The sequence below is a fragment of the Semicossyphus pulcher genome, unplaced genomic scaffold, assembly GCF_022749685.1.
Source record: "Semicossyphus pulcher isolate SPU_LCO1_2020_fin unplaced genomic scaffold, fSemPul1.0.p SCAF_5, whole genome shotgun sequence".
Taxonomy (NCBI): Eukaryota; Metazoa; Chordata; class Actinopteri; order Labriformes; family Labridae; genus Semicossyphus; species Semicossyphus pulcher.
The window spans coordinates 2,458,352-2,471,143 of record NW_027211726.1 but is presented as its reverse complement, the minus strand read 5'-3'; the positions used below and the strand labels follow the sequence as shown (position 1 = coordinate 2,471,143).

The window sequence follows — 12,792 nt, the reverse complement described above, 5'->3', positions numbered from 1 at the left end:
TTAACGTGCACGCTTCCTCTAAACACTGGTTTGGCTTTCCAAAGACGGAGAGAGCTTTGTGACAAGATAACTCCAGAGAAACAAAAGACCTCGCAGGTATTCAGACAGGTAAGGTGCCTGAGCCCTCACCGTCAGCAACGGCTGGTTGTTTGACAACAAAGACAACAACTCCCATGATCCTCAGCTTCCTCAAAACATCATTAAACAGTATCTTATATGTTCCGTTTAAAAAGGCAGGTGTTTGCTTGTAGAGGTGAATCGATCAATCAGTTTTTATTTGTATAGCGCCGAATCATGACGAGCGTTATCTCAGGACACTTTACATGACGAGCAGGTCCAGACACAAAGGGTGAGACTAAAGGAGGTTTTCTGTGACTTAAACATCTATTCTGACTTCAAAGACGGATAAAAAACTAAAAATACTTCTAATTATTTATAATTCGAACCATAACAATCCATCCATCCACCGCGTCCTGGAAAGGCCAGTTCAGATCAATGATTCACAACGAGACTGGATGCACCTGCCCAAAGAATGCCGACATAAACTGGGCCGTTCACATCAAAGCAACGCAACGCAACGCACACCGACACAGCTGACCGTCTCCATAGCAATGACGCATACCCCACTACTTCTGCATTAAGACTACAATGTTAGTTAATAGTATATATTGTTAGTATTAGGCCCAAGTTACATGAATTAACTAGCTGGATTTCTGTTATCGTTATAAATCAGTGATAGTGACGTGCTCACAGCGTTAGTTGTAACATCGATTAATAAACGTTGAAGACAGAGCGTTTGGAAGAGAGGATCTGGAGCCGTCCTTGGCTGCTGCAGCTCCAGAGACAGGGTGCCTACGCCACTTTATGCTGTGTCCTGATTGGAGATTTGACACGTCAAAACTTTTCTCAACTCCACGTAATGGCTTCAGACGCTCTGTAACTAACCATTTCACACGGCAGCAGTTTTGTTGTGTTGTGAATCATCGATCTGAAGTGGGCTTTAGGGGTCGCGGGGCGGTGGAGCCATTCAGCTCACCATTATAAGAAGTCTCAGATAAATGACTCAGTAATCATTGTAGAGCCTAAATCTAAACAAGACTCATTTTTATCTAAAGAAGGAGGAGCAAGTCAAAGCAACAAAATCAACGTCCACATGCGTATTTCCATTTGGATGCTAGGATCCATTTATTCAGCATTGTCTTTGAGTTACACCAAACAAGGTTGACCTTAATCAGCCCACAATATATAACTTAAAGTGACAATCCAGGTGCACGCAGACACGGCGACAGAGCATGCTTTATTCGCTCACCTGCTCGATCACCTGGAGCCTTGGCTTTATGCACAATAAGCAAGGCTCCACCCAGTGTGCCGCGTCTCATCTATGCTACAAAGTGTCTCATGCGAGAATAAAATAAACTCAAAGTAAAAAACATATTTTGGCTCCAACAGCAATAATTACTCAGGTGAAAAGGAGGCAAATAAACTGGGAATAAAAACGTTTCAGGAGCAGCAAATGAAACCAATCAAACCTGCATGCAGGCTTTTCACAGTAAAAGCCTCACCTGCCTTCCATTTGTTGGCATTCTTTTGATGTGATACATCCACAAGAGGTGTTGTGTTTCTGTCATAGTAGCTTAGCAATGATAGTGGAAGGTGGAGGAAACTGAGAAACTGTATGCACGAGTGTTTGGCATCACTCTGTCGGAAATGTACATCGTGCTGAATTTATCAAGACGACAGGTGAACATGGAGGAAACAGGGCGGCTCTTCCGGGTGCGTAAAGGACCTGAGGATTATTTTTCAGCTTAGATAAAATAAAGATAAAGATAAAGGATGCACATTTTCTTGCTCAGGCTGAATCCTGCAGTGATTTCCATCTTGTTGCCATGAGCACCAGCAGCAGCCGGCTGGACATGACAGCCAAAAGCGTCCCTCCCCCCTCCATCCCTCCATCCATCTTTTTCCATCCTCTCTCCGGTTCCCCATCACCATCTGCCCCCCTATCTTCCTCCTCTACTGCTCCTCCTCCTCCTCTCATATTTACCATCCGTTTCTCTCCTGCACGTCATCGTCTCTTTCTAACTCCTTCTAATCTGCCATTTTATCTGTTTGGGCCTAAATTTTTAAACTCTTTCCTCCACCACCAACACCACTTCTACCTGTGCCTCACGTCTCTCCCCTCCTCCTTCATCCCTCTAGTCATAAAATGCACTGGGATGATATTGAGCAGACTGCGTACACGGGGAGGAATGACCTCTTCCATTCAATAATTCAACACACGTGTGAGAGCTGACAGGCCGTCCACAGCTCCACCAGGATCAAAGGCACATGGAGACAATGTGCTTTATTTCTGTGTGTAATGTTTGTTATGATCTGAAATGTTCAGGTGTTCAAGTTGACTTTATTTAGGAACAGTAGCTGCCTTTTAAGGACTTCCACTCACAACCTGTTGTCCCAGGTGTCTGCGAGTCCTTTTCCGAAACCCGATGACGTGAAACTCGGCAGTATTTTCAAAATAAAAGCAGAGATTCGATGATGTCAAAATGAGGAAGCAGAAACAGATTTGTTCTTCTTTCTCTCTCTTATTACATCAGATCTTATCACAATGCCTCAAGGGTCTCGATCACAGCGCTCGACCCCACCTTTGACCTGCCTCCTGATTGATGAGCGAGCCTGACACACACACATTATTGAGCTGTTTGCACTTTCAATACTATAACAAAAGGATCGATCAGCGATCATGATACTTTTTCAACCCGATATCAATATTTACAGTGACGTTTAAAGTAATAATCTCAAAGATGTTCATGTAAATAAATGTCTGTTCAGTCTGTATCTGTCACTGAATGAGGTAACACACTGGTGACTGAGCTGATGGCCCCCTGATGAAAGCCTTTGCATTTGCAGTATATAGTATTATTACAGACTGGGTGTCTGTGGCGACATTCACGGAAGAAAATCTCAAGCGACGCCCAGTTAGTGACGCGTTCTCCATCAGCCAGCAGTGGTTGGTCTGCCAGAGAGGGTAGGCGGAGCTAAGCGGCTGCTTTTCCGCTCTCTGCAAGTGTTGCGAGTAAACAGTAATCTACTATGGCTGAACAAACAAAGAAAAGATGGATGACTACAGATACAACTTCAACAAGAAGTGAAAATCCAAAGAAGAAGAAACAAACTCGACGCTCAGATGAAGCAAACAGTCTGAAAAGGAAAGCGACCGTCAGCCAGGAAAATCAAGAGTTACAACCGGAGCCGACCGTGGACGTCACACATGCAGCACTGTCTGGTTACCTGGGAAGTGTGCGCCCGCAATTACTGATTATCACCATAGGTGGCGCCAAAGAGAACGAAACTGAGATTATAACTTTAATGAGACGTGAAAGCGTCTTCACAAGCGTCTTCATGTGTCGTCCTGTGAATGAGAGCAGCCCGCTGCGTCGTTGCTGTGTAAGAGCTGCAGGTGTGACGGAGGGCCGAGCAGACACACTCAGTCGACTGCGGCCTATTAAAACTAAACCCTGTCCCTTCCTGCAGGTTTCTCTGCTTCACTGCTTTATTTACATTAACGGCGCTCGCTCTCTCCACTTCCTGTCTGTGTCGCTCGACCACAGCTGCTCTCTCTCTTTTGCTTGTGGCAGCTTTAGGTTGAAAATCTGACTGGAGATCTGTTTGTTTTTAAAGCTTCAGGACCTTTTGGTGCTATCAACATAAAAATAACAGATTTTACCGTTTTAGACTCGTGGTATCGCAAAGTATTACAGTATCAAATGTTTTGACAACCTTACATCAAGGTAGAAATGATGTTTGTCGACACAAAGTAACAGGGAAGCAATAAGACCCTCCTACAGCACAGCTAACACTAACACAGAGCATGAGACAGAGCTGAAGGAGCTCAGAGAGGAGGAAGTCGGGCTGTTGAGGTGTGGCTCCGCAGACCTCTAATTGTCCCAACAGAGGCTGAAACAAAACCAATAATTCTACACACAACGCTCCAGGTGGGACAACAGCAATAGACACGCACACACACACACACACACACAGAGAAAGACAAACACACAGAGAAAGACAATAACAGAGTTGCTGTGACCCAGAGCCCGAGACTCGTCCCTGCGTTGACTGATTGTTTCCTCGGCCAAAGTTGTCATTGTGACAACGAGCTGCTTCGACAGGAGGCTGGCCTACATTGCACTGTGTACTCACTCACACACACACACACACACACACACACACACACACACACACACACACACACACACACACACACACACACACACACACACACACACACACACACACACACACAGTGAGAGAGACTGTCCTGCAGCAGCAACATGATGCCACAACCACCCCGAGCTGCCGCCAAGCCTTCCTGCTTCATCCAATCAATCCAGGAAGGGACCTCTATTGATGTTGCATTCAAGTGATGGAGGAGACGGCCACCTCTGATCATTAGTCAATAATGGAAAAGTACAAATCAATCGAGAAACGTGCAAACTGCCGTTTAATGATAACAACACGGAACAGTGAGAGCTGCTGCTCGAGGGTAAAGGAAACACTCGCTCGTTGTTCTGAGGCTTCACAAGCACAGCTCTGTGTTTGGATTAGCATCACTTCCTGTGGGCGTGGCCATCAGAGCTGACACAGCACCGCGTTTGCCAAATTATTTTTGTCTAACATGACATGTTCACACCTGCAGGAGTGAAACTGTGTCAGCCAGTAAACCAGCTTATTGATGTTAATATAGCACAAACAGATGAACAGGCGCTCCTCCTCCGGGGGACGGATGTGGGAATGATCTGAACACACAGTCGCTTCTCGAGCTGCTAACTGGAGAAGGATCCGTTTATCGTTGAACACTGGCTAAACCTCCACCGACACTCCCATCGGCTATTTCCGTCAGATTCAGAGATTGTGAACAATAACTAAACATTCCTGTGCTAAGGCTACAAGGTAAGGTATAACTACACAACCACAGGCGACACCAGTCTGGTCCAAGGGCTTCACATATTCATTCTGCTACATCAGACATTTTAATCTTCAGCATGTCAACCACGAACGAGAGGCTTCGGAAACGTTGCATCCACACTCGCACAGACACACATGCTTCAGCCTTACCTCTGCTGTTCGTCGCCAGGTCGGCCACCTTCTGAAAGGCATCCAGGAACGCTGCAACCGCCACAACCGTCGTCCTGGAAGACACAACAGAGGAATCAGGATGACTATTGAGTGTTTAAAACCTGTTTCTATACTTTCACACTCCTGAGTATTTCTAGGAAATCTCAAGACGGTCTGCCCCTGAGATTTTCCAGGGCTGTCGGGGAATGTTCCTGACTATCACCTGCTGCCTTCACACATCGACTTCTTGCGGATATTTTACTCGGAGGCTGCAGCGTGAAAAATTCAACCATTTGCGTTCACACATGCAGCCCACCTGGACGATGTCGGGAAGTTTCAGGAGTGGAAAGAAGAGCGCAGGTTTAAACGTGCAAAAACATTGCATTATGGCGAGGAAGAGGAGGGAGGATGCAGTCAGAGTGTTTGTAATCAGCTCCGACCTCTGGTGACCTCTGGCCCAGTGCAGAGTCTCTGGAGGCCGCTGCTGATCCATCTCACTGATAATGACTTTATGGTGGCATCATTAATCTCTGCCAGCCCCACAAGGTTAATTGAGTTGTGCACGTGTGTGTGTGTGTGTGTGTGTGTGTGTGTGTGTGTGTGTGTGTTGGTGTTTAATAAAGGTGTGAGTGTATATTTGTGTGTTTATGTGCAGAAAGTGAAGAAGAATCGTCCATGATGAATTAATGTTTAAGTGTATGTTTGCAGTTTGCATCTGGATGTGTCTCTACATGTTGCTGTGTGTGCATGACCTTCACTTTGGTGTGTGTGTGTGTGTGTGTGTGTGTGTGTGTGTGTGTGTGTGTGTGTGTGTGTGTGTGTGTGTGTGTGTGTGTGTGTGTGTGTGTGTGCGCGTGTGTGTGTGTGCGTGCGTGCGTGCGTGCATGCGCATGTGCGTGTAGACCCAGTGAACCAGAGTACCAGGGACGGGGCGACAGCGCAGGAGAAGTGAAGCTGACATTTAAACACCTAATGAAGCAGACTGATTGGATTTCCATGAGCTCAGGTGACACAGACCCTCAACATGTGTGCTCCACGCGTGCACACGTTTCCCTTTCAATGTTTTGTCCATCACGGCGGCCAGCAGCACAGCAAGTGGTACAGACATCAAAACGTGTCGGTTTTAACATGCTCTGCGGAGGGACCTGAATGCAGCATCTGAAACATCACCTGCAGGATCCTAAAGGATGGTTTTTAACACTACAATGAATAGTTTTATTAATCTTACTAGTTCCCCCTTGGTGCTAACACAAGCACATATGTCTGCTATGAGAGAGCTCTATTAATGAGTGCTCTCAGAATCGTGGTGAGCAGGATTTATTCAGGAAGGTAAATCTTGTGGAGGTAAACTGGACAGGCTTTTGACCGAGGAAACATTTTGTTGTCTTCAAATCAAAGCATGCCAGGAAGATTTTGCAACTCCAACTGAAGCTTCGGACGGGTAATCAAGTCATCAAACTAGGGCTGCAGGATTATGGACAAAATCTGACGTGGTGCTGGAGGACGGGGAGCAGCTCGTTCTTCCTCTCGGCCTTCACACATTCATCATGCTGCACTTTGTAACTCTGTAGTCGCGTTGCTTTGCGGCGCAGACGCAGGTTTCATGACCTCTCTGCTGATTATTGTTTCTTCTTCACGTCACTTAAACCTGAAACACCTCCAAACGAGCGCTGACGAGCCGTTTCAGGGGACCAGCTCTTCGTCTTCTGTTCAGACGTTCGACTTTAGTTTCTCCGACCGTCTCTGTTGTTACTCTTCCTCTCTAAACTGTCGCTGCGAGGTCGGCGCTCATCACATGACATGCCAGCTCCCCCAGAAGTGAAGCCCAAACCTCTCCATCGCCCCCTGGGGGAGGGGCTGTTAGTTTAGGGAGCGCTTGATTTGATACGCAGCAGAGTTGCACCGTCAGTCATGTTTATTTAATGTTATTTAATTTGTGTCACTAGCAGCCAAAGCAACAACGCATCAACCCCATGGAAATGGTTGCTACACTTTGATGATGGTCAGGATAAATAAAGCGTTTTTCAGACTGCTGATCAGATTTGTTTCTCAAATCAGAGAAATGATCCGTTATCTTTCCTTCCAAACAACTGCACAATCCAGACTTTCACAATTGATCTGGACCAAATCTGAATGTACCAAAAGCTGAATGGGCAGCTCAATATGTCGGTTGTGTTGTTTTGTTATTACTGAGGATATAGCGGACGCAGCAGCCTTTTACTAAAACAGTATTTACATGTCTCACAAACACCTGTTTTCGGTCTTTGCAGCAGGTGTAGTTATAGCCTGTTCCTGTGCTTTTACGTGTGTGTGTGTGTGTGTGTGTGTGTGTGTGTGTGTGTGTGTGTGTGTGTGTGTGTGTTACCTGAGCTGTGACTGCAGCTTGCTGGCCTTGCTGACGAAGTCGTCCCAGACAGGATAACTGCCCTGAAGAGAAAGAGAGACAACAATAATATCAGGGTACATCCTCCTGAAGCCTTTTATATCACAGCCACAGCTCGACTCACACTCAGAGCTGCTGTCAAAAGACAAATATGGAACAATAATCTTTGTACTGTAAAAGCCTCATAAAACTATACGGTCAGATCTGGCAAATACCCTTTAATAGTACCAGCGTGTCTCTGGGAGTTTGGAGCTTCACATGTTAAACATATTAGAAACAAACACATCACTGAAACTACGTTAAGCCTCATCTTCACCTCATGCTCGGCTCGTGGCTCGGCTCGCTAGTATGTTTCTCAGTTTTGTTTCCCGTTGCAGAAAGTCTCCCCTGAATGTAGCTGTGACTCTGAGCTGACTGTCAGAGCTTTGCTGGAGCTGCGTGAAGCTGCCTTGACGTCTTCATCTGTGCAACACCAACATGAAACTGGGAACCAAACACAAGGATTTCTCCACTTTGTCTGTTGTTGTTTTGCAGCAACATTGCGGTCACTGTTGATCGTTGCTGTTTTAAAATGGGGGCTTTGTGCAGGATGTGCAGCGCCGTGCAAGTGATGATCCTCTCTGACCAATCGGCGCTCTGCTGGGTTTTTAACCAGACGATATTGGATTTTTTGCCGATATCCGATATCCCGATATTTTCCAACCCTTTATGCCGATTGCCGTTTTCGATACCGATAAATTAGGCGCATGTTTTTTTCACCTAACTGCAGAGAACATCAAGTCTCCCTGTAGTGGAATTGATATCACACCTGCTCTTATTGTAGTGGCCAAAACCTGCCATACCGCAGACATCTTGTTCACGCTTGACGGAAGAGGCGTTGTACTTGTTTACTGCAGCTTCTACGGAGACATCAGTGATCGCCGACGGACTCTTTTTATCGTGTGTGCGTCCATGAATATGTGAGTTAGTTTTGCTTTGATGTTTACGTTACTCTCTGTTAGCGTCGGCTTTGGCCGCGAGCGTATTTTCGGCGTGTTTAATGTTGTTAAAGATCCTGGAAACTCGGCTTCAAACAGTAAAAATGCATATATGATATCAGAGTTGAGTGTGTCACAAAGCATCCACAAAAATCTGAGTGAAAATAAACGTTAAGAACCACTGGAAAATCTTATCAGCTCATTTGGCCATTTAGACCCTTTCTCAGGACTGTGTAAAACTAATTTCTAAAACGTTTTAGATGCTTCTTAGTATTTATATAAGACCTGAAATTACATAGTTAGAAGGATTTTGTGGATTTGGGTTTCAGGAGGCTTTAAGCCGGTAAAAGTGAGAGAATGTGAGCTAACTGTTAGCTTGTGAAGAGTTGTGAAAGTTGGTTAACTTCTCTTCATTGGCTCGAGTTTCTGCGCCGAGTTAATGTCGTAGCATTTAGTCCAACTTTTTTAGGGAATCATCGAGCATTTGGGCAGAATTAAAGCGTTTTATCTGCGGAAAATATCGACAGAAAAATGCGGTTATGTCATATTTAAGCCATAATCTGCAGATACCAATAACGTGCTGATAATATCCCTGATCATGTCTGTATGTCTCATGTCTCTTTCATACATGATTAGGATATTGAGTCTGTTTTACAAAGTGAATCAGCTCACTGATGGAAACCTGACTGAGGTACAAACCCAAAAAAGCTGAGCTGTACCGTTCTGAGGAAAAGAGCCATAAGACGATCAATGATCATCATGCCCTTTAAAACAATTCAACAGTACTTCTTCACTAAACAGCTCCTCCAACAGGCTCCCAGTTTCATTTAAATCATACTGAAAATGTGTAGAAAAAACTACAGAACATCTAAACTTCGCCGATGTACAGATTCCAGAGCTGAACCAGATTCAGCACAGACAACGAGGAGACGGATCAATACAGCAGATCCATACACCCCGCCCACCCCAGGCTAGAGGAAGCCAAACAAGCGCCCCCAGGCATGCAAATAGAGTTTGAGCGTCCAGCGACCGGCTTTACCATGACACACGTACAGAGAGGATTCAGACGCTGCAGTGCGGTGCTGCAGCAGGGAAACACACAGACAAGAGAAACTGGGGTACGCTTCTCATGTCAGCAGGAGTCCCCTGATGTTTTTGGGGATGGGTGGGGCTTTTCTGCTGCAGAGAAACATCTGAGGCGCGCGCACTCAAAGGGATTCTCTGGTGAAGACTCCACAACACGGAAGACGCCCAGAATTTAAATAGACTGTAGAAATCTGCATTAATGTCTTACTAATGCCCACATTTGTACAGACTTATTCTCAGATCGTACAGGGATGCATCACAGTTTAAAATACTGCAGTTTAGAAACAGTTTGAAATAAACACCATAGAAATATATCAGCATCTTCATTCCTCCTCAAGCATCTCTAACAGACCAGTGTCTAACGCTCCAAGTCACTTCAATCTTTATTTTCTGGTGTTACGGCTTCAATATTCAAGAGAGTCCATAACACAGACAAATATGAGTTTATCTTCTGCTGCAGTTTCCGAATAAAATCCTGAGACATGCTCCTGTCATCTGGTGTAAGCTGGTCCGAAAACTTAGTCTGAGCTTTCTTAAAGTGATTCGGATTTTTGGACTCTAAGTTGTACGAAATATTTACTAGTAGTGTCGTGGATGCAAAGCTGTTAGCTCACTCCCCGAGTCCCGTGGTCGGAGTTCTGTCCGGTTCCGAACGTAGAGTAAGTAGTTCCAGTGAGACGGCAGGGTCATGACACCAAAAAGTTTGACCCTACAAAAACAACATGCAGACAATCCATCCATTTCAGCACAACATCACCGTCCTACGATTTCATATACTGCGCCGTTCTTTTGTCGCCGAGGAAGATACATGTCTACATGGTGTGAGTTTGTGATTTTCCTGGCTGTAGTAATAAAAATCATTCATCATTTTCCTGACACGGATCGTGCCCTTAGAGGTCCTGTTGGATCCGTTGTTAAAGGTAAATCTTCCTCATCACTTTCATAGTCCGGTGTTTGCTTCAAGGATGATGCGAATCAGTCAGAATCAACGTGACACAGCTAAGTCAGCACACCTGAGAAACCGGCCTGCCGCAGGCGTAGTGATACTGGATTTGTCAAGAGAGAAAATTGTGCCAAAAGAACGGCGCAGTATATGAAATCGTAGGACGGTGATGTTGTGTTGAAATGGATGGATTGTCTGCGCGTTGTTTGAAGGGTAAAACGTTTTGGTGTCATGACCCTGCCGTCTCACCGGAACGACTTACTCTAGTTTCAGAACCGGACAGGACTCCGACCACGGGACTCGCTGAGTGAGCGAACAGCTTTGCATCCACGACACTACTAGCAAGTATTTCATACAACGTAGTGTCCAAAACTTTTAACTGTCCCTTTAAGCCAGTCTTGTTTTTAATCCTGACGTTTGTTAGCTGCCTTGTAGCTGGAAATGCTAACAATGCTATCAACAGGGCCACAGATTGTTATTGAGCGTCTCGATGCTGTTTTTAACCAGACAGCTGCTTTATTCCAACATTCAAAGCCACCAGAGTTCATGAACACTAGTTTTACCTTGCAGAACAACACGTGGTTCAACAAATACACAACATTAGATTATTGTGTTATGATAATCAATAAATACGGCCTCCTCTCCTGCTCTGCTCTCTGTGGGCGTCGCCATGTGTCAGCGTCACCATCAATCCTGTGTAACGGTGCAGCACAGCTGAGCGGAGCGGGGCGGGGTGTGTTCGGCAGCCCCGTTCAGTTTGTGAGTGTGATGCTCAGCGTCATCGCCTGGCTACCGTTGCTACGGTAACGCTGCAGCAGAGGGGGCTTCAGACGGAGAAGGATTTGTGGGGAGGGGAGGGTCACACGTGCATGCACCCTCACACAAACACACACAGGATCTGTTCTGTGGCACACATTTGCTTTCATTGTGTCTCTTTCATATTCAACACACATTTTCTCTCTTTCTTCACGCTCACACCGTTTCACCTTCCTGCTCCTTATTACCCATTCATCATTTCCTCGACATTACACTGTACATATACACCCACATCTCATTACATCCTCTCTCTCTCTCTCTCGTTCTCTCTCTCTCTGACACACACACACCGACTCGAGGGCAGGGCCGCTGCATCAATCAGTCACTGAGGACATAAATTGTCACCGTGGCAACGACCGGAGGCAGCAGCAGCAGCAGCAGGCTGGCGGTCCTTCAGGAATCGTCTGCTCTGTTTGTTCTGACTGCAGGAGCTGTAAAGCAGGAAATCTCTGTTTGTTTCTTCCTTACACCTGATCCTGTGAGATTATCACATAAATCTGAGTCCTTTATCTGCAGTATAACTGTTGTTTTCTGTGGTGGAAGAGCAAATAAAAAAGGAACGACAGCAACATCCACCTTCTGTGATAAGGTCCCCAGGTGGATGCAAACCGGGGATGCTGCGCCTACATGGACAGCGTCGTTATTATGTGTGTAAGAAAATGTGGATGCACGTTAGTGAGGATACTTTGTGGATTCTCAAACAAAGTATTAACATTTAAATCAATAATTTATTCATATTTAAAGGTTCTGTGTAAAAATGCAGACCTGATTTTGGTATCAGAAGGGTTCTGGTAGCAGTATTGGCCAATCACGTATCGGTGTTATTGTCGATAAAAAAATCAATCACAAAATTAGTTGGCAACAAATGTAATTGTTAATAATTAGTCGGTTACGTCATCACCCGTGATTTTCGGACATGACATCGTTTTCCGGAGTTGCTGAGGGGTGAGACATCTCACCTCCTCACTATCTCTGCTGAGAGTTGCTCATGCAAAACAGCAACTGGGAAGCGACAGGTAAACAAAATGTAGCAAAACGACGGCGACCGACGCGACACCATCGCGTCCTAAAGCTGGTAAAGTCTGAGTCAGGTAGAATAGACCTGGCTCATCACGGGAGCCCGTCGGTGATGAGCGAGCATTTGAAGAGACGACACGCTGGACTTATTATTTTTCATATCCGCACTTTGTTTGTCGTTGGTTTAAAACAGACAGAAACTTGTTGTTGGTCTTTTAATTTATGTTTTGTATCAGTGAAACCAAATCAAAATAATTTGTTAGTTGCAGCCATATTTGGTGTATGCAGGAAAAACAGGCGGAACACAATCTGCCATTATGACATCCCCGCTACCATCGGCGGTCATGTGAGGACGGTTTAGCTTCTTAATCTCTATAAACAGACATCTGCAGCGAGTTGAGCTAACTGCTCTTACACGTCGTATCTCCACCCTCAGGTTGCTCGTCGGACTGTAAACA

At 45.5% G+C, this 12,792-nt stretch overlaps 1 protein-coding gene across 1 annotated transcript in view; it reads right to left on the bottom strand.

The window, feature by feature from the left end:
* The window catches only part of LOC138608495 (protein MTSS 1-like), a 52,894-nt gene that overhangs the window by 35,012 nt on the left and 5,090 nt on the right, over nucleotides 1-12,792 (bottom strand). Inside the window, exons 2-3 of the mRNA XM_069681093.1 lie at nucleotides 7,478-7,539; nucleotides 5,113-5,186 (exon numbers count right to left, since the gene is read on the bottom strand). Of these exons, the coding sequence (XP_069537194.1) occupies nucleotides 5,113-5,186; nucleotides 7,478-7,539 (136 nt within the window). The remainder of the gene's footprint in view (nucleotides 1-5,112; nucleotides 5,187-7,477; nucleotides 7,540-12,792) is intronic.